Consider the following 21,569-nt stretch of genomic DNA (forward strand, 5'->3'; position numbering starts at 1 on the left):
AATAGAACCTGGGAAAAATCATTCTTGAGATATTTCTTGGCTTAGTCTGGACTTTTCAACTTATGTGTCTTGTTCAGTGATGGTCGTTTTTCAGCCTCTCTTACCCTGGCCATGTCTCTGGGTATTGCAGATGTTGTGCTTTTGGGCACTCCAGTGATGTTGCAGCTCTGAAATATGGCAAAACTGGTGGAAAGTGTCATATTAGCAGCCGCAAGCTTGATTTCTTTTCCAGTTCAAGGACAGTTATTTTATGCCTTGCTTTTTCCACACGCTTCTTGTCACTCTTTTTACTATTTTGAAGGAAACGCTTGATTGATTGATGATTATGCTTCAGAAACTTGGCAATTTTAAGAGTCCTGCATCCAACTGCAAGATATCTCACAATTTTTGATTTTTCGGAGCCTGGCAAGTCCCTCTTCTGACCCATTTTGCCAAAGGACAGGAAAGTGCCTTATAATTGTGCACACCTGATATACGGTGTTGATTTCATTAGACCAAACCCATTCTCATTACAGATATGCACAATACCTGATGTGCTTATTGGTAGTGGGCTTTCGAGCCTATACAGCTTGGAGTAAGACAATGTGCATAAAGAGGATGATGTCAAAATACTCATTTGCCAATAATTCTCCACTTCCTTACATTTCTCTGTAGCCAACCTAGCATATTGAAATTGTTTACAGTACTGTTCAGGTAGAGATGGTAAGCAGTTTACAACAATACTGACTTTCAAGGTATTAAATAGTAATAAGGCACAAAAAGGGGGACCCTCTATGACAGACCTGGGAAATCCGGTCCTCGAGGGTCGCTGTGGGTGCAGATTTTTGTTCCAACCGAGCCAGTACAGACATTTCAACTAATTAGATTTCTGCTGAAACAAGAAGCACCTGACTGCAATCCACTGATTGCACTTCTAAGATACCAGATTGGTGGAAAGGTTTCCTCTTGTGGCTTGGAACGAAAACCAGCACCCACTGCGGCCCTTTGTGGAATTAATTGCCCAGGTTTGCTCTAAGACCTAAAAGTGTTTAACGATCAACAAAACAGATACGCCTGTAATAGGGCCAATCAAAAAGCACCAGTCAAAATAATGTTTATAAGGTGAATCTGAAAAAAAACAAAAACTCATGACCCAAATAAAATAGTTAGGGATACAAATTTCCCACATGTTGTCAGGGATATTACAAATATACAAACCTGGGTTTCACCTGAGCATTTATTGATTTGTGGTCCACTGGTGATTAAACCTTATTTTGCCCACACTAGCACAAAAGGGACGAACATGGACAAACAACGACCTTGACCCATTCGAGCCAGATGGGACGGACAGACAGACAGAAAGAGAGAGCAGCAGAATGCATCTGCGTACCGATGGCGAGTTGGGGCAGAGTGCAGCCCAGCCGCTCCGCGATCGCCTGCAGCTCTTTCAACTTCGCCTGCTGACGCCGACCCTCCTCGCTCAAGATCTTGTCCTTCAACCACTGGTAACCCTGTCGAAAACACAGCACACCTGCTCAAAAACACTGCCCTGCTCACACCGCGGCCACCTCGCCTCCCGTGTCACCAGGGCCTGTTTTTAAACACGTGACTCTGTCTCCTTCTGTCTACATCTCACTTGCTAAAATACATTCAAACTGTACCCAAAATCAAACCTACGTATGCTAACTTGAATCTGACCAAACTTCAAATCCTAGTCCTAGGATCAGTTTCCTACATGAACCTTAAAAAAAAACACTAATTCCACCTTGAACTGGACAACACACACTTAAAAAGCTAATAATAATCATAAACTGGTACTTTTAACACTACTTGAAATCTTAACTGTGACTTCAATCCAAACATTTAAATCCATAGACTCAAATAAGGTTCTGGCCCTAATTAGAACACTTGATTTTCACACCTAACTATAGATTCAAAACAAATACCAAACTCTTAGTTTTAACATTAAACCTACCGTATACTTGAGAACTTGAGACTATAACCTGTTTGAAATCACATTCTTGAATTAAAATAAATAATGTTATAAAACCCTAAACTTAAATTCTGAACCAGATCCCCCTATTGCAACTTTCACCTTAGTTATTTTTGTAAATTCAATGTAATTCCCAAACTGTAATACCTGACTCAAAACATATCAAAATGTCAAAACTTGAACCAGATATCATAAATGAAAGCCTTCAAGTAAACCTGAACTAAACCCTGTCAATTGACCTGAAATCTTGAACCTGACTCAAAAAAAACACTGTAAACTCAACTCTTAAAGGCTTCTTTTCAAAATGTAGGTTTTCATTTAGGATGAAAGACACCATCTGGATTAAAGCACAAGATCAGCAACATGAAGAACAAAACAATTTTACCCAAATCAACCATTTAAATTTCATGGATGATTTAACAAATGATATTCAACCTAGCGGCCCAGCGGCTTGGGTGATTAGCACGTCGGCCTCACAGCTTTGGGGTCCTGGGTTCAAATCCAGATCGGTCCCCCTGTGTGGAGTCTGCATGTTCCCCTCGGGCCCGCATGGGTATTCTCCGGGTACTCTGGTTTCAACCCACAAACATGCATGGTAGGCTGATTGGACACTCTAAATTGCTAGGTATGAGTGGGAGGAGTGAATGGTTGTACGCCTCCTCGTGCCCTACGACCGGCTGGCCACCGATTCTGGCCTGAAGTCAGCTGGGATAGGCTCCAGCACCCCAAGACTGAGGATAAAGGGGTTCAGAAAATAAATGAATGAATATTCATCAACATGAGTGCTGATCCCCAAGTTAAGACTAATTTCCAATCTTAACTCTTCAAAGCTGCTTTACCAAAAATTCTAACCCTGTGTTGAAACCCAAACATATTAATTGAAATATTTAACGATTGATCAATGCAAAATCCTATGCAGCCCCATAGCCATTGTAATTATGAAAGCTAGACGATGCCATTCAGTTCAATTACAGTGGGAACCACACTAGGAGGTGGACACTAGCATCGCAAAGGGAACCACAAACTAGACGTGGCTACCTTCAGAGAGGCCCGAGAGTACGGGGGCACCCTTCCGTCGTACTTCCCTGAGATGATCCCACAGGCCAGCGGAGACCACGTCATGGCCCCCACACCTGCACGACAACAAAATGTCAAAATCATAATGAGACATCCATTCCTGTGTAGCAGCGGTCCTCAACCTTTTTTTCACCGCGGACCGGTAAAGCTCTTCAAATTTTTTCACGACCCCATCCACGATGTCTAAAGATAGAGGCGGGGAATGCCATACGACAGATACAGAAACAGGTCCCAAGCACAGTACCACTTATTTAAAATTATTATCACAATTTTTATTATTTCTAAGGGGGCGCGATTGAAAAGGCTGTACTAGACTCAGCAAAAAATATGGTGGTAGAATAACTTTTCAGGCGTCATGTGTCATGTGTCCTGCGTACAATGATGTGTCTTTTCAACAGTTGATTAAACCAACGAGGTGGGGCTGGATTAGCACACATGCAGCTGCTTGACACATCAGGTATTTAAGGACACCCGCCACAGCCGGTAGATTGTCGGAGTATTGCGTGGCTTGCTTACCGCACTGCTCGTGCAACACCTCGCTGTGACTTTTGACGTTTGTATTTTGGGTTTCCGTACTTTGAACACCTTAGTTTATTCTCTGACTTGGTCGTGCTGTTTTGTTGTACTTTTTGATCTTTAGTTTATTCGCCAACTCGGTCGTGCTGTTTTGTTGTCAAAATCGGATCTTTGTTAGTTGGGAACCTCGTATATATGTATCGGCCCGACCGATATCATACCTGTCAACCTCTGCCGATAACTGCCCTTATAAATGATTATGATTCCCCTTACAAACCCCCAAAAAACCTTACAAACACCGTACGAGTCGTACGGTGTTTGTAAGGTTTTTTTGGGGTTTGTAAGGGGAATCATAATCATTTATAAGGGCAGTTATCGGCAGAGGTTGACAGGTATGCGATATACACATTGAATAGGTTTCTGTGTGACCCCTTGTGAGTCAGGCAGACGTGGAAAATCTGCAAATGCAGCATTACTCACAGTGCGCCGCCAGCCCTATGTGCGAGATGGTGATTTGTTTTTCTTCTCTTTACATGCAACCCCTTGGTGCACTTGATTTAAGAAGTCTTAATACATCTTTGTGTTCTTTTAATCAAATTTGTGTTTCTGCATTGCAATTGAGATTTCCGAGGTGAACCAAAACGCACGCACCTCTTGTTGTTAAAATTAAGAGAGAAAAAAACTCTCGTCAGAAATGGGAGTTCGTGCACACCTGAAATTAAAGGTGTGAATATTCGGCTGTCATTTTGTTGTTTTGAGCTGCAACACTTATTTGCCATATGAAACGCACATGAGTTAGTGCATGTTTGCAGAGGTATGTAGGCAGTGTTGACAGATTGGGCGAACTTCCCCCGAACTGAGTGGGTTATATTTACGGTGTGATTGGTTTGGAGTCTTCGTCATCCGGCAACTCTGAGGTGCAGTGCGCCATCAGGTCATAATCTCCAAACTTGAGCGTCTACGGTGCCTCATGTGCGCGAGGTTTGAAACATTAATTAACATTATTTCTTTGACAGACCGGCACCAAATTCCTTCCAGAAGGCCACCGGTCGGCGGACTGGTGGTTGGGGACCACTGCTGTAGCGTTCTTGACTTGAAGTGTCTCACCTATTTTATGGAAAAGTTCAGGTAGCTGCACCTCCACCTTCTCTCTCTGAAACATGTGATACTCAGCCTGCTCACAAATGGGAGGGATCTGATTGAATTGTCGTGCTACAGAATATGCTTCCTTCAGGAGGAGACAAAAAAGTAAACAAAGTGAAGCCTAGTGTAGCTTAGAATTTAAAAACATGTAATGGGGTTGACACATTTATGCAAAACATTCAGTTCACAGCTCACCATTATCTCCATAGGGCTCCAGCGGGATGTCCCCCAGTACATGGCCATGCCTTGATTTATAACATGGGTCATTGCTCGAACCGTTTCTGCAAAGAATCAGAGGGAAAAAAAGCTACATATGCCTTCTGTCAACTGTCAAATATATCTATATCTATCTATATATATATATACATATACATACATATATATATGTATATATGTATATATATGTGTATATATATGTATATATATATATGTGTATATATATGTATATATATATATATGTGTATATATATGTATATATATATATATATATATGTATATATCTATCTATATATATATATACATATACATACATATATATATATGTATATATGTATATATATGTGTATATATATGTATATATATATATGTGTATATATATGTATATATATATATATGTGTATATATATGTATATATATATATATATATATGTATATATGTATACATATATATACACATATATATATACACACATATACACACACATATATATATACACATATATACACACATATATACATATATATATACATATATATACACATATATATACACATATATACATATATATATATACACACATATATACATATACATATATATATATATATATATATATATATATATATATACACACACACATATTTATACACGTATAGATATTAATTAAAAAAAACTCTTTTGACAGTGCATACAGTGATGTCAAACAGTAAGTGGTTGATAAGATTTACCAAGTGAAGTTTAAAAAATATACAAGACCAATAGAATTACCTTCCATAGGTGTGTTAGGATCCGGTCTGTTCGCAAACACTACATCGACATAGTCTAACTGTAGTCGCTCCAGAGAAGCTTTTAAACCTGGAAATCGCAAGTAGAAGGGAAGGAATACATTTTAAAATACTGTACAAACTTTGTGCAAACAAGAATATAGAAGTATGTAATTACATTAATTATTTCTTAAGGAGAACTTTGAGAGTTGAATGCTGTCCGGAAGTAATGTTTTTTTTACTTTTTATACATTTTTAACCTCCTAAGACCCAGACTCTTGCTTATTTTCTCTTTGATATTTAGGCTAAGTGGGATCTGATAACTGTAAAAACAAAGAATTATCTTTTTACATTATGTAGTTTCTGAGAAAAAGGATGTCCACATCAAAAAATGGACGCCAGGCCCTTGTAGTCCAAAATCTAACATTGTAGTCTTGTGACAACCAAAAATGTCATGTCCACACATGTGGACATTAGGTCCTAGGAGGTTAAACAATGTGAAAGTGAAACTGTCAAAATTAGAAAAATCTTGAACTGATAAACTTACCGTAATTTGTGGAGTATAATATGCTCCCATGTATTGCGCGCCCCCTAATCACCCTTCAAAAGCAGTCTTTGCTCTCTCTCTTTATTTTATTTTATCGTGATAACAATTTTAGTATTGGTCCATATATAAAGCGCACTGGATTATACGGCGCCCTGTCTATTTTGGAGAAAATTTTTGACTTTTATGCGCGCCTTATAGTTGTGAAAATACGGTATACACAACATATGGTACGGAAACCTGGTAAAACAAACTACCTTTTACCTAGGTCTACAATGTCTTGTGTGTCTTGTGTATTTCTTGCTACTGCAACCTAGAAATTTCCCGAATACGGGATCAGATAAAGTTCTAACCTAACCTAACAGTATAAACACAATTCCCAAATGAAATTTACAATTTTAAATTTTTAAAGGCTAATTCATCATCATAATATTTAAAAACTTTCAAAGTCTGATACATCATCATCAGATTCACCAAACAATTGATTCAATTCTCCGGCCAATGTTGGCGGGGCGAGCCGCGAAGCCTATCTGAGGATAGTGCTCCCTGGGCGGAATCGAGTGAGCAGCTTCTCCGCTAACCGTTCTCTGGAGCATTTTTTTTCAATTTTACCCTCCCCTATAAACTTGCAGAAGTCTATTTGGAGAGGGGAGGCTTTTGGTAGAACGGGCTGTCGCATGCCATCTGGAGGACAAAGACAGGTTATACGTCTCCCATTATAACGGTTCCGGAGGGGACTTTTTCACCGGCGGAGGGTAGTTTTTCCACTGGGATTTGGTTATAAAAGCGAAGAGCATAACGCCCACCCGAACTTTAACCTCGTATGTAGAGGTACCACTGTACATAGCTTATGCATGTTTTAGCATTCAGTAAAGTAATCATATGAATGCTGCAAACAAGTCTATGAAGGCTGGTGTTAAATTTAAATGAAAATAAAAGTAGACTGGAGTTGTATCCTTGTATCCTCCAACCATTCCAGTTTGTAGGCCTCACAGATATCTGGACAGTCATAAATTGCCTCTCGAGCTGAGCAAAGAAAGATAATGGCACTCATTGCAACTCTTAGGTGTACCTATTACAGCTAAGCTAAGATAATGGGAACATCAAAGAGCTGAGTGTTATTCAAAAAGCCTGAGTTGAAAGGCTTTGTGCATGCTGCACAGTTGAGGAAAGCAGAAGATGGGGGCCAATTTTGTGTGTGCTAAGCTAAAGGATGATCATGTCAGCACTAGTATCGCATGATGCGTGAATTGAAGACATCCCTGACAGCAAATGTGGGGTTCTTGTCTCATTGCTGTCCAAGTGTGCACTCTGTTTGAACTTCAATAACACCAGATTTTCCAACTGTTCAATTCTTTTTGCAGAAGGAATACTACTTGTGTAGCTACTTAGCGAAGACAAATGGTGGCAGCTCTACATTTCACCCCACACCTTTAAAATGCCAAAGAAAACAAACTACAGTGATACCTCTACTTACAAATGCTTCTACATACGATATTTTCAGGTTACGAAACCCTTTGATATGCAAATGACTTCCAATATAGCCGCCTCGTAGTGTAGAAGTTCACTCGCCCGACTTCAGTACGGGTAGGTACGGGCTCGATTCCCACTGGATGCGCAGTATGGAAGATTAATTTTCCAATACACGAAAAGAGATCCAAGTTCCAAATTCAAACATCCCCAAATACATCTTTGTATCCATTTTTTTAAATTGTCGTGGTAGAGTTGCATTCTCTTTGATAATCTCCCAAAATTCCATTGGCCATCTCGCAACAACAACTATGTTTCCACCACAGTTCGTCATCATGGAGTTCTAACAGATATTTTTTTTTGAGCGTGGTTAAAGCAACTTTGTTCTTTATTTGAAATTACTGGTGCGAATGAAATGAAAAAGCCTGCCTTGTTATCCAGGGAACACAGAAACATTAATAAAAAGATAAGTTCTATTTAATGTTAAGTTGTTTCGAATTCATAATTTGAAGTTGTTTAGATGTGTTTATGTGCATATGTTTGTGTGCTTTTTCTGTTGTTATGTTGCTCTTTACACTTATAAACCTGCCCTTCAACATTAAAAGAAAATATTTTTGCATATTTGTTATTCATTTTAATACATTAATTAATAATTTTCTCATTTTCTCTCATTTCTATGTGTTTATCACATCTTTCATACAAAATTGGGACACTTTGATCACTTTTAAAGGGTTTAGTTAGTAGATTTTTTTTTTAGAACAGTGGAACGAATGATAGAATTTACATGTAAAATGCTATTGTACTTGAAAAATCCAAGTTCCGAAACAAGTTCTGGAACAAATTAACTTTGTAAGTAGAGGTACCACTTTATTTCATGTAGAGCAGGGGTCTCGAACTCAATTTACCTGGGGGCCGCTAGAGGCCGAGTCTGGGTGAGACTGGGCCGCATCAGGATTTCCACAAGAAAAGCACTGATAAAACATTCCAACGTTATCAAATATCTTTATTTTTTAACAAAAAATAATGAATTAAATAAATTAACTTAAAGATGAATAAAAAATAAATCAATCAGTAATACAAAACCAAATAATACTAATGAGCATACAGTAGATATACACTGGCTGGCTAAGTAGAGAAAATGAATTATTTTTATTCCGTTTCAAATGTCTGTATTAACAGCTCTTTAACCTTTAACTTTCTGAACTTGAATGGAACATTGAACATGAAATATTCTGAACACGGCTTCTCTTGCCTACTCCTTGCTGCTAGAGACCTGGCAGCGCTTCTTCTCACATAGCTGAGTCACATTTGGCTTGAGGGAGGAAGCAGTGGAGACCCTCAGTAGAGCTTGAAGATGCTCATCAGTAAGTCTGGACCTGTACTTGGACTTATTGAAGTTCAAGGTGGAGAAGAGCTTCTCACACAAGTATGTGCTCCCAAAAAGGCACATGGTCCGCTTGAACCTTCGGGAAAGTTCAGGGAAGCTGGGGGTCAACTCTCTCAAAAATTGCCCAAGCTTGTCTGCTTCTCCACTCACCTCCCTGAACTTGGCTTTGAGTGCAGAGTTGCACTGCAGGTCAATGAGCTCCATTTGAAGCTCAGGAGGGGCATCTTGCACATCAAAGGAGAAGGGGTCCGCAAAAATTTGAAATGTGGCTTTGTGTGTCTTGAAGTCTGCAAATCTGTGATCAAATTCCTCCTGTAGCTTCGAAATGGCCTCAACATACTTCTCACCACTGAATGGTGTGCCTGCATCCACGAGAGCCTTGCATGCTGGGAAATGGCAAAGGTTTGTCTGAGAGAGCTGGGCTTTCCATAACACAAGTTTAGTGCAGAATGCTCTCACGTTGTCATAGCCAGCACTGACAAGTTGCCCCTGGCCTTGTAGCTTCTTGTTCAGTACATTAAGCTCATGTGTGATATCAACAAGAAAAGCCAAGTCCATGAGCCATTTGGGATCACTTAGCACAGGATCAATCAACTCACAAACGGCGTAGCTAGCTTTGACTGCTGCATTACTGTCTTTGGTAGCCTTCTTGAAGAGATCCTGTTGCCTCAGAAGACGTGTTTTAAGACTGGCAACCTGGTTGGCTCTCTCATCTCCCTGGTATTTTTCGTACTCCTCAGCATGTCTCGTAGTACAATTACGTTTCAAATTGTATTCCTTGTGCACCGCAACTTTTTCAGTGTAAATGAGACACGTCGGGGTGCCCCTGTGTTCAACAAAGAAATATTGCACTCCCCACTTTTCTTGAAACTGTCTGTGCTCATCACCGACCTTTCTCTTCACGGCAGGCTTTGAAAGAGACATCTCTGGGGCTCTGTAATATGTTTTTCCACTTGGAATGAGTCTCGGGTTGATCTTTCACATTCAGTCGCGCGGGTTTGTGGCGCATGTGCACTTTCGCTCTCCGTTTCAATCGCGGAGATGGCTACAGACACTGACACAGGCTGGATCACGGATCATAGCGCCTCATTCAGTTCTATGCTGAGAGCAGCGGAGGAGTGTGCGCGCCGAGCGGAGTGATCGGCCTCACGGCTTCTCCTCCGCCCAGCTGATTGGAGGAATGAATGAGTGAGTGAGCGAGGCACTGGACAGCCCGGCCGATGTCCCGCCCTCCAGAGCCGTATACCTCACCGTGATTGGTTCATTCAGCTCCGAACCAAAGTTCCCTCTAATTTTTTGTTGGTCTGAGCAGAAAGACAACCTCCCTGAGCTCACTGAGTACCAGTGTGAGCGACATCATCGGTACTCGGATGATTCGCCTAAAGACGTTTCGCCGACGGACGTTTGACAGACGGGCAGGTCGCCGAATGGACGTTCCACCGAACGTTCATTCGGCCGAACGGAGGTTTCACCGAAACGGGATTCGAACGCTCGCCCCGCCGGATCGTGTGTGTACAAGTTTTTCAACCTCGGCCCGCGGGCCATATACGGCCCTTTAGGATTTTTAATCCGGCCCGCCGCCGGTGTTGTCCAAATTATAGTAAAAATCAATGTTCGTCTACCATCAATGGCAGTCCGGGAATAAGCACTCTTGGGCAGGCAGATGTAGCAGAACCGAGCCGTAAAATGACAGCAATCGGGTCAAATCCATCCTAAAACAGCATTTAATTATTAAATACAAATACTGGATGATATCGCGATGGAGGCAAATAAACGTCTATAGACGTCCATTCGCCAAACGGCTCAAAATGCTCTCAAATTCGGTCAAATCCAGCTGAAAACAGCGTTTAATGATTAAATACAAATACTAGTATTTGTATTTAATCATTAAACTAACAAATACTAGTACGACCTGTCCGTCTGTCAAACGTCCGTCGGCGAAACGTCTTTAGGCGAATCATCCGGTCTCGACCTCATCATTGCTCGCTATCGGCACACCAGTATCACACCTGCCACAAGCAGGTGCATGTCAATGTTCCCTCTAATTTTTCATGTAAAACATGCTGTAAAACAAGAAAAACATGAGTGGACAGAGCTACTGCCACTGGCTGCCACTTAAACAGCGCCATCATGGGGAAAGGGGTAAAAAAAAAAAAAAAATTAAAAAAAAAATTAAAACAAACAAAAAAAAAAAATAGATCTTTCATATTAAGACGGGGGCCGCAAATTATCGTCCCGAGGGCCGCAGTTGGCCCGCGGGCCGCAAGTTTGAGACCCCTGATGTAGAGCGTTAACATAAATCGAAAGTGAGGCCTTCGAACTTTCTCCCAGTTATTATTCAGAACCGAGAGACAACAGAACACTAATGATATGATTGTTTTAATTTGATTGCAAATTCTTTCTTTATCTTTGTATGTGTGCGCCCTCAAAACTAGTGAACATTCATGTTCTTGGGACTGACCGCTTGACTGAAAAAATATCTATGTTTGTTTATTTAGTTGCCCTGATATACTAATGTAGTAATGTAAAACTCTAATGTAAAAATCTAATGTAATAATAACAGTTCATAAACATAACGTGATGAGAATTATACCAAGCATTTGTTTTATTTTAGTACTTAAAAAATATATGTATTAACACACACTTCTGATAATTATTGTTTTTCACATGCTTATATCACTCAAATATACAACTAATAAATTTATGTTTAAGACAACTTATATCTCATTTTTCAGGGTGTATGGGTGTCAGGGGCACCCACTCGAGAAAAGAGGAACAAAACTCATAGCATGACAAAGTGTGACTGTTTTTTTTTTTCTATATCATGATACATTTTCTGAATACCATGATTTTGATTCCAATAGATTTTTAGTTTGGAAAATACATTAAATACTATACTGCTGTAGTTGTTATATGTGGTATGTGCATGCTGTGCAGAAATGAAAAAAAAAGCCTCTTTTGATCATGCTTAATGAAGGAAAATAATATTTAAAACCCAGGATTGATATTGAAAGAGGGAACATTAAAATGTGTCCAGTGAAAAGAGCTGAGTCTGTTTTTCTTAAACAGGAAATTCAAACCACTAATGCATATAGGAGAGGCCATAAAACAGATTGAGTCTTACACATAGGATTGGTCAGGTTTTGTTGTTTTTTTTCTTCCTGTGTGACCTGTTCTTGTGATTGCTCATTGAGTTCACCTGTCTTTTCCCCACCCCTGGTGTATCTTCTGCTTGCTACCTCTCATGTGACCCAGGTGTTTCTGATTGTCTTGTCAACCCATGTCTGTGTATTTAAACCCTGTGTGTTTGTCAGTCCTTGTCAGATCGTTGCTGGTGTGTTGCTTGAGTTCACATGTGGTCCCCCATGTCCAGTGCTCCTCGTTTCCCCGTTTGGTTTGGTTTTGTTCTCTTGCTTGTTAAGTCATTGTTATTGGCTTGTTATTTTTGAGAGCCTCACAAGTTATTAAAGTTTCTGTTAGTACACCATCGCTCCCCATCTCTGCCTGCTTTTGTGTCAAACCACGCTCAATACCCCGCACATGGAACATTGAGATAAAGGAACACAAAAGGCCCCTGCTTAGAGAATATGATTACACCTCTGCTAAGGCTAATAAATAAATAAATTGCCCCACTGCGCTGTTAGTGACTCCTGTCAAGTTAATAAATCCATTGGCTTAGAACAAGTGGCTTTTACTGGAGTTCTTATATGGGAATGAATGCACGGAACCTTTGAGAAATACGGAGTTAACAGGTGATCTAAAATGCAGGGTTTCTAGATTAATTAGCCATTTAACCACAGCGGACCTGAGGCATGTTATATTGAACGAACAAATGTATTTGAAAGACGGGGGCAAATCAAACAGGGCATGTTTCCAAAACCCTGCATGTGGGTACTTAACTGGAAACCCTTTGTATTTTTTTTTTACATCAAGTCAGTACTGTCATTCTTCATCACTTTGTGGCTTCAGTACATCACGCTTTTTTATATTAGTATATAAATAAAAAATGTTCATAAAAATGTCAAAATTCATGTTGAAGACGGAATGAAAAATAGCGGAAGTCAGGGCTCCGCTTCTTCTTCGGTGCTGAATTGGCTGGCACTCAGCGCTGAAGAAGAACTGATATTTCACCGTGAAAGAATGACATGTTGATCTATATAAAAGGCCAAGAAGGACGACGTCTTGTCTGTTTTCTTCGGATTAAATTTCGCATCACGCACGTTACCTCTTGGAGAAACACGATACCAAGCCTATTCAGGCTTTGTTTAGATTTTGAATCGCCGTTGAACAAGAGTCCTGCGTCATCTAAGGCATCACATGAACCCAAGAAAAAAACAAACCATGATGACCGAAAAAGTGAAGTTTCTAGATACCGTATTTTCATGATTATAAGGCGCACTAAAAAGTCTTAAATTTTCTCCAAAATAGACAGGGCGCCTTATAATGCGGAGCGCCGTGTGTAAGCTCTGAAGCCTGACTGAGAACACTTCTTGCCGACACACTTCTTATATAGAGAGGAGGACGTGGGTGGGGTCAGACGCTAAAGGCACGCCCCTACAAGGTACCCGTATATAGTGTGGGCATGTGTTTATTGCAAAACAATTTCGGTTTGGTTTCTAAGGCCCCCCGAAGTCACGAAAATGAACTCTGAGCTTGCCGTCATTCTTGGAGGCTTTACTAAAGCGCTGGGCTAGTTACGCCACTATTTGCGAAGGGATTGTGGCCGCCTGGACGAACATGTCTGCTTGCACTGTTGTTAAAGGCACTAACAACAGATGCTTGAAAACCGCTGCACATCGGCATCAACACAGATTTACACAGGGTGGCAGGCAGCGCTGGGACAGTTACGCTAGCTACTATTTGCGAATGGATTGTGGCCTGGACATCGACATCAACACAGCTTTACGAAGGGTGGCAGGCAGCGCAGAGCTAGTTACGCTAGCTACTATTTGCGAATGGATTATGGCCGCCCGGATGAACGTATAAAACTCAGCATTTTCGATGACTCATTTGGACAATTGTTCAATTCGGACACAGAAAATGAGGACTTTGATGGATGTGTGGGTGATGATGACATGAGTATATTGTAAAATGGCTAAATAAAGTACAACCAAACTCAGTTTTGCTTCCTTTGCCTTTTTAAAAACGTGTTTTTAGCGTGTGTCCGTATGTTTAAGATGGTGTATGTTTTGCCATGCCTGGGCGCCTTTAAAAGCGGTGTGTCCTGTGTGTGTATCAAAAACATAAATAGCACTCGTTACTGACACTGCGCCTTTAAATGCGGTGTGCCATATAGTCGTGAAAATACGGTATACTGAAGGCGGGCAATAAGTAAGGCCATGTAGCACGGGATTACAGCATAAATGTATGAACCATGCGTTGCATTAAGAAAGAAGAAGCAAACATTCAGAAAATAGCAAAGATATCCTTTTCCTAAGACAACAAGAGTGGGGGTGACCACTGGGAATAAAAAAATGAACCTGGATTATGAGGGATTTACGCTGTAGATAAAACCATGAAATTGGCATGACGAGAGGACGTCAACACACTGCTTGAGAGCCACTCACCAATTTATGAGAACCTTGTCGGGTAGTGAAAAAGAAGAGGCAGGGGACAACGATGAGGACGAAAAATATGGGCTTCCTTTAAGAAATCTGCAGGAGATCTTCAATATAGCACGCAGTTTGCAACAACGGAGATTGATGACGACATGGTGGAGCCATTGAATTTGGCAATTGTCTTGAGATGTGATGTCCTTGTATAAAAGCATATTTGTACAAAAAGAGAAACAGCGGTCACAACTCCCCATCACCATCTTCCTTGTGCGCTGAAAAGCGCTCGCAAAAGCTCCTCCTGCTGCCCCTGATCCAATGCCTCTCGATTCTGACAAAGAGGACTTGGACTAAAGCTCCCAATAGCCTGTTTTTGTCAGGACCAGACAGGTGGGTGGTTGCTCCTCTCATCCAATCACAGGTCTAACACCTGATGGGCTAAGCAATGGCAGGTGCGGCTCATCAGACACCAGGGAGCTATTTAAGCCACCCATAGCTTGACCACGTCGCTGGATCTTCTTTATCAGTTCAGTGTAAAGTACATTATCGCGTTACCTCCTTGCTTTGTCTTTTCTGATCTTCGACCTCTTGTTTTGCCCTAGGACCACGATTACGATCACAACCACGCACCCTGTACCTTCGTTTTGGATCCCTTTCGGCTATCGACATGCACGCCACATTCACCGACCTGCCTACACTGGTTCTCTCATACCTTCGCCCTGCCCTGGTACATTTTTAATAAACTGAAACCACTACAATCAGAGTTGTCCTCATGCCTGGTTTGGGGTCCTGCGCCCACGACCATAACAGTTTTTTTTTTTTAAATCAAGCGGAGAGGAGCTATTTGCACTGGGAGTACAGTACTTAAATTACTTAAAAAAATTAAAATTCATAGATTATATTTAGATACTAATACATTACAGTCTTTTCATATGCCTATAACTGTAACATTTCATAAACACTTTTTTATAATTGTGCTTCTATTTTTGTATAGGTGCAAAAACATATCGTATGGTAGTAGTAATATTAGGGGTAATCCTACTTCGCGGTTTTTCGATTATGTCGATAATGTAGACCATGTAGACCATATCTGGTCTACATTATCCATAGAATTAGAGGGATTACTGCACTCACCTTCGATAATATGTTTTCGAGATAAACCTCTTTCAGTCTCTGCCCTGGAACAGATACAATGAGAACGTAAAAACAAAACAATGGTCTAGTTGTCATGTGAACTAACAGTGAAAAACAGTAATGTGAATGATGTCTTCTCTCACTATGTGGGTGCATCTATGACAAATTAAAGATGCTATCTTGACTTACTTTCCTCCCCAAAAGATCTTTGTGGTTATCACCAGACTGGAGCGTCTAGAAAATAGAGAAATGAAGTGCATGTGTCACAGCGTGCCTGTGAGTGTGCAGTTGTTACAGGTGGACAGAAACTTCTGCTCTCCTCTACATCATCCTTTGAGTGTCACAGGCACCCACAGTATCGGAACTTAACCAGCACCCAGAGTTGGAGGCGTGTATAAATTAACAAAGCTGTATTAGTGTCAGGCCCGGCGTACAGAGCAGAAGATGAGGCCCCTCCAAGTCGGTGTATTAGTCAATGGCTTTAAAGGAGGCACGGAGCCGTGTAGGCATGTCACATTTATCTTTCATGGTTCTACCTTATGGTTCCAGCTCACAAAACACTATATGTTTCCAATATTTGCGAGCACAGATGACAAGATTATAGATCAGCTGGTGAGACGGAAATGAAAGAAAAAGAATGAAAGTACATCTCCTACCTCCATCCTTTCTTTTTTATGATGTTCCCCAGCACCACTTCAGCCCTGCCAAACACAAATATGGCTTGAATTAACCTGCAAACCCCTTTAGCCATATAATGAAAGGGATCATGCTGATGTGCATAAATAGTGAATAGCAAAAATATAATGACAATAAAAGCATTCAATTCAAGTCAAATAGGAGCATGCTGATTATTAAGCCATGAGATACACTATTAGAAAAAAAACATACACCAGTGACCAACATCAATCGAGACACACATGAATGATATGAAATGTTGCATGTGTTGAAAAAACGATCTAGTAAAATTTCTATAGTGAAAATCAGTAGATTGCTGTACATTTTGTCATACTTTGCCAATTATTTAGAGAGGAAGCCATTTTCAGCAATTTGGATTATGATTTGTAAACATATAAACAGTGATACCTTGATTTGACGGCAATGAAAGGACAATTGAATATTCAATTCATATCAGGCGTGGCGAACAAGTCAAATACAAAGAGCAAAAATTTTGAACTGTGAGAGTCAAAGAGCTACAGCTTACGTCAGAAGCAGCATAAAAATATCCATTCATTCATTCATTCATTTTCCGTACCGCGCATCCTCCAAAGGGTTGCGGGGGTTGCTGGAGCCTAACCCAGCTGACTTTGGCCGTAAGGCAGACAACACCCTGGACTGGTCGCCAGTTAGCCATGGGGCACATAGAGGGAGAGAGAGAGACAAACGACCGTACACACTCACAAACATACCACCACCAGCGGGAATTTGGCCCGCGCCTGCCCGCACCGAAGTCAGGCAAGTGAACCTCTACACCACGAGGCGGTTCCATAAAAAATCCAAATTGTCAAATTATTTTTCAAATATAAATTAATGTTTGTTTTTAATGGGCCCTGATTAATTTGAGTGTTTTAAGAGAGAATAAAAATAAGAGGAACATGAAACTAAGCAAAGAACCACAGTACAGTGGTACCTCGTCATACGACCGCTCGTCATACAAAATTCTCGTCTCACGGCCGAAATTTCGATCGAATAATTCGCCCGTCATGCGATCAAAATTTCGTGATGCGACCAAGCCAGGTCTTTTTTGCATATCTTTTGTGTATAACAATATCTACGAGCACGGAACGATTAATTCAGACGAGTTTCTCCTAAGACCAGGAAACGCACAACGCGCATGCGCGGGCAAAAAGAGGGCTTTCTGGGTAATGAAGTATACTCGTGCACACAACACCCATAGGCAATGGCAACCTTACTCAGAATTTATTTTATTTTTTATTTATTTTATTTTTTAATAAAACTTCATTACCCACAATCAATACTTGGGTAAGCTCAACTATTGTATTTCCTGTTATTCTTTCTAAGGAAAGAAGCTCCCGCGATCGTTCTTTAAAGACTATTTCTCATTGGCAAGTGGTCGTGCGTTATCCTATTGTGAGGACATTTGTGTGCATCATTTTGGGAATATTTTGAAGGCAATACAACAGCAAACAGTCCATCGATAGCGTACGTGAGGGTGGAGGCGTGGCAAACCGCCAACCCGGAAAACGAAGGTAACAAAAGATTACAACAAAATTAGAATTCAGATTTGTGTAAAGTTACATTAAACGTATGTTTGAGTGTCTGTATATATTAATCCAAGTTAATTTAAATTTGTTTGTTCCGTTTACGAGTGCGTTGTCGTGGAAAAAAATACGACCCCCCCCCAAACGTCTCTGTCTCCCGTCGGCGAAATCTGCCCAATTTTAGTTAGATTAAACACATTTTATTACTATTAAACGACTAGTTATGTGTTACTTTGTTAATAGATGGCGAATTAGAAGAAATAAAACATTTTTTTCCAATCCAATATCCTGTTTTTGGTGTTTTTTCAAAGGGCTGGAACGAATTAATTTGTTTTCCATTCATTTCAATGGAAAACGTCCGCTCGAGTTACGAGAATCTCGTCATACGAGCTCAGTTCCGGAACGGATTAAGCTCGTATCTCGAGGTACCACTGTATAAACAAAATATGATAAAAAGCAAAGAGCCGCATTCATTTGTGTGTTCCCCACCCCTGATCTATATGCTCTTGCAACATAAATATTGTAAACTCACTGTATTATTTCAGTAGCAAGCACACCCTTGCAAACAAAGTGAAATGTGTGCAATTTGCTGCATTCAATGGAAAGACAGTTACAGGATATTCATTGGTTGCCATTGGCAGCAGTAAACGTCAAATCTATTCTTATTGATCAAAATGGATTGGATTACTAACGCCTGTAAGGGCACATTTAAAAATAATAATAATAATAATAATAATTCATTGTTTTACTTATTTCCGAGAAAAAGACAACAATCAAATAATGAACTAAGCGTCTTATTTTGATTTGTTGAGGCAGTTATGTCAATGAAATGGTATGGATGCTGATGTTATTCTCTTTTAGGACATATCATTACCATTTTCAAAAATGGATAACTGGGACTCAATTTTGTGTCCGGTCAGATACATATGTAAATACTGATATTAATATTATAAATATGCTGCTTAATGTATGACAATGATACATTTTTAATGTATAATAGGTGTTAAAAGATTAATTAATTCATTTTCTGAAACACTTCATCGCAGGAATATTAGAACATTTAATATATTATACATTTTAGTAGTATTCGTAGAATTGATACTAATATTGTTCTTATTGATAAAAACAAATACAAATAACAATAAACAAGTAAAATAGGAAAAAAGATATCATGAGCTCTTTTTTTTCTTCACTTATTTTGGGGAATGGGCCAAAAGACATTCCAATTTTTTCTTGTGATTTTGTGGTCATCTTAATGGTTTAAAGCAGTCTTGCCAAAATGTAATGTGTGTAGCACCAGGAAGCAGCAGCAGTAAATCTGCTGTCTGCAGAAACACTGTACCTGTTTGACTTTCATTATTTGCATCTATTTTAACATCATGAACAGTCTTTCCAAAGAAAAAAAATCACACGTGGCTGATATGACAAAATAGCCATTATATTTTTAAAGCATCATATGTCAGATTAGTAGTTTTTCCATTGTTGCCAATGGAAATACAATTAATTAGCTCAAAATCCAATCAAACCAAATGACCAACATTCTACGGACTCTGTTTCAGTTTTACATTTCAATATTAATTAAATAGTAATTGAATGTACCTTTGGAAAAAAATAGGCATTGACGCAAAAGTATACTTTTTTGTCAATTAGCAGTACTAGCAGCCCTTGAGACTATACAACATTGTATATTACTGTGGTAATGAATGTGAGCAGAGACAATACAACAGACACCTCACTGTCTGACCCTGCTTGTGTAAGTAAAAAGCATGTATGATATGTACGCATCTGGTAATGTATATGCAATACAACCCTTTCCTCCTTCCCTAAAATAACCTATTTGTAAGGTCCAAACATAAGGTAAAGTCCTTCATTGCAATATCATTAGGTTTTTATTCATGACATCCTGATTGCATGCAAATATAAAAAAAAATGTATCAAATAATAGCTAATTTTCTGTAATTGCAATCGAAGTTGTCACACGCTCAGCACACAATATTGTGCAATTATGAACCATCTGAAGCTCATCTCATCTCATTTCATTTTCTGAACCGCTTTATCCTCACTAGCGTCGCGGGAGGTGCTGGAGCCTATCCCAGCTGACTTCAGACCAGAGGCGGGGGAACACCCTGAATTGGTGGCCAGCCAATCGCAGGGCACAAGGAGACAAACAATCCACACTCATACCAAGGGGCAATTTAGAGTGTCTAATCAGCCTACCATGCATGTCTTTGGAATGTGGGAGGAAACTGGAGTACCCGGAGAAAACCCACGCAGCCCGAGGGAGAACATGCAAACTCCACACAGGTGGACCGACCTGGATTTGAACCCAGGTCTCCCCCTCTGAAGCCGACGCGCTAACCACTCAATTGCCGGGCCGCCCACATATGAAGCAAATAAAAATAAAGGCTGTCTTTGCGAATAACAGCATCACGACCAGGTTGAGCAAAATGGTTGTTTATTATTTGTGTTATTATGCTCACTATAGGCCACTCGATGGTGTACTGGTTTACTTGGCTGACTTTGGTGCAGGCAGGCGCGGGGTTCATTCCCGCTGGAGGAGTATGATTCTGAGCGCGAATGGTTGTTTGTCTCTCTCTGTGGCCTATGGCTGACTGGCGACCAATTTAGGGTGTGGTCTATCTTTCGCCCAAAATCCGCTGGAATAGGCTCCGGCAACTGCAGCAACCCTTACAAGGATGCGTGGTACGGTAGATGAATTAATGATGAATGCATACTAAATCATATTCCAGAGAAACAAACACCATGCAATTGGTGGAGAATGTTTTTTTTTTTGTTTCATCTAAGGAAATTTAAAAGCGAAACACAATGTAACGAACAAATTCCACAACTCAAGGCAATTCTTTGCGCGCTTAGTGTGTGATGTGCGCAACATAATCTCTACCATGCTGCTTTTTCGAGTGGAAGCTGTCAGGATTAACACCTGTGCAACACCACATACTCAGCTGTGTAGCAAACACTGGCACATTTTTTGTAGGTGTAAAAACAAGGGCTTATTTTATGGAGGTTAACAATGATGTGATGGCTGAAAATAGCCAAAAATACGTCTTGTCATTAGGTTCTGTATTCAACGTAGACGATTCTTGTGAACATAAAAAATAAATACAGATTTAGAAATAAACAGCGTTTGGAAATGGCAATCATTGAGACTGCATTAAAGAAGGAACATACAGTGCTGTTTAATTTACTTTTGAAAAGTAAAGAGTTATAGTTATCGTTACTATCGTTACACTAGAAGGCAAGAAAGATTGTCGTGGCTCAGCTGGTTGAGAAAGTGATGCACTGGCAAAGAAGAGTAAAATAGGAAGGCTAACCACTCCCACACAGGTGTAGACAATAAAGGCATTCAATTCAATTCAAATAACGTTACTAGTTACTCAATTATAAAAGTAACTATCTCTCTCATCTCATTTTCTGAACCGCTTTATCCTCATTAGGGTGGCGGGGGGTGCTGGACCACAAGAGGACAAAATTCTTAGTTATTAATATATGTATGCCATAACTGATTTGGAGTTTAGATTGTAGCCTTAATAATATTTCTGTAACAACTAGG

At 40.0% G+C, this 21,569-nt stretch overlaps 1 protein-coding gene across 2 annotated transcripts in view; it reads right to left on the bottom strand.

Moving 5' to 3' along the window:
• Nucleotides 1–21,569, bottom strand: part of kcnab2a (potassium voltage-gated channel subfamily A regulatory beta subunit 2a) — a 124,463-nt gene that overhangs the window by 11,173 nt on the left and 91,721 nt on the right. For both annotated transcript variants that reach the window (XM_077602491.1, XM_077602490.1), the window contains 8 exons: nucleotides 16,436–16,480; nucleotides 15,969–16,013; nucleotides 15,780–15,823; nucleotides 5,697–5,783; nucleotides 4,904–4,989; nucleotides 4,673–4,793; nucleotides 3,011–3,105; nucleotides 1,370–1,490 (listed from right to left, as the gene is read on the bottom strand). In XM_077602491.1, coding sequence (XP_077458617.1) covers nucleotides 1,370–1,490; nucleotides 3,011–3,105; nucleotides 4,673–4,793; nucleotides 4,904–4,989; nucleotides 5,697–5,783; nucleotides 15,780–15,823; nucleotides 15,969–16,013; nucleotides 16,436–16,480 — 644 coding nt within the window. The remainder of the gene's footprint in view (nucleotides 1–1,369; nucleotides 1,491–3,010; nucleotides 3,106–4,672; nucleotides 4,794–4,903; nucleotides 4,990–5,696; nucleotides 5,784–15,779; nucleotides 15,824–15,968; nucleotides 16,014–16,435; nucleotides 16,481–21,569) is intronic.

Source organism: Stigmatopora argus, chromosome 6 (genome assembly GCF_051989625.1).
Source record: "Stigmatopora argus isolate UIUO_Sarg chromosome 6, RoL_Sarg_1.0, whole genome shotgun sequence".
NCBI lineage: Eukaryota > Metazoa > Chordata > Actinopteri > Syngnathiformes > Syngnathidae > Stigmatopora > Stigmatopora argus.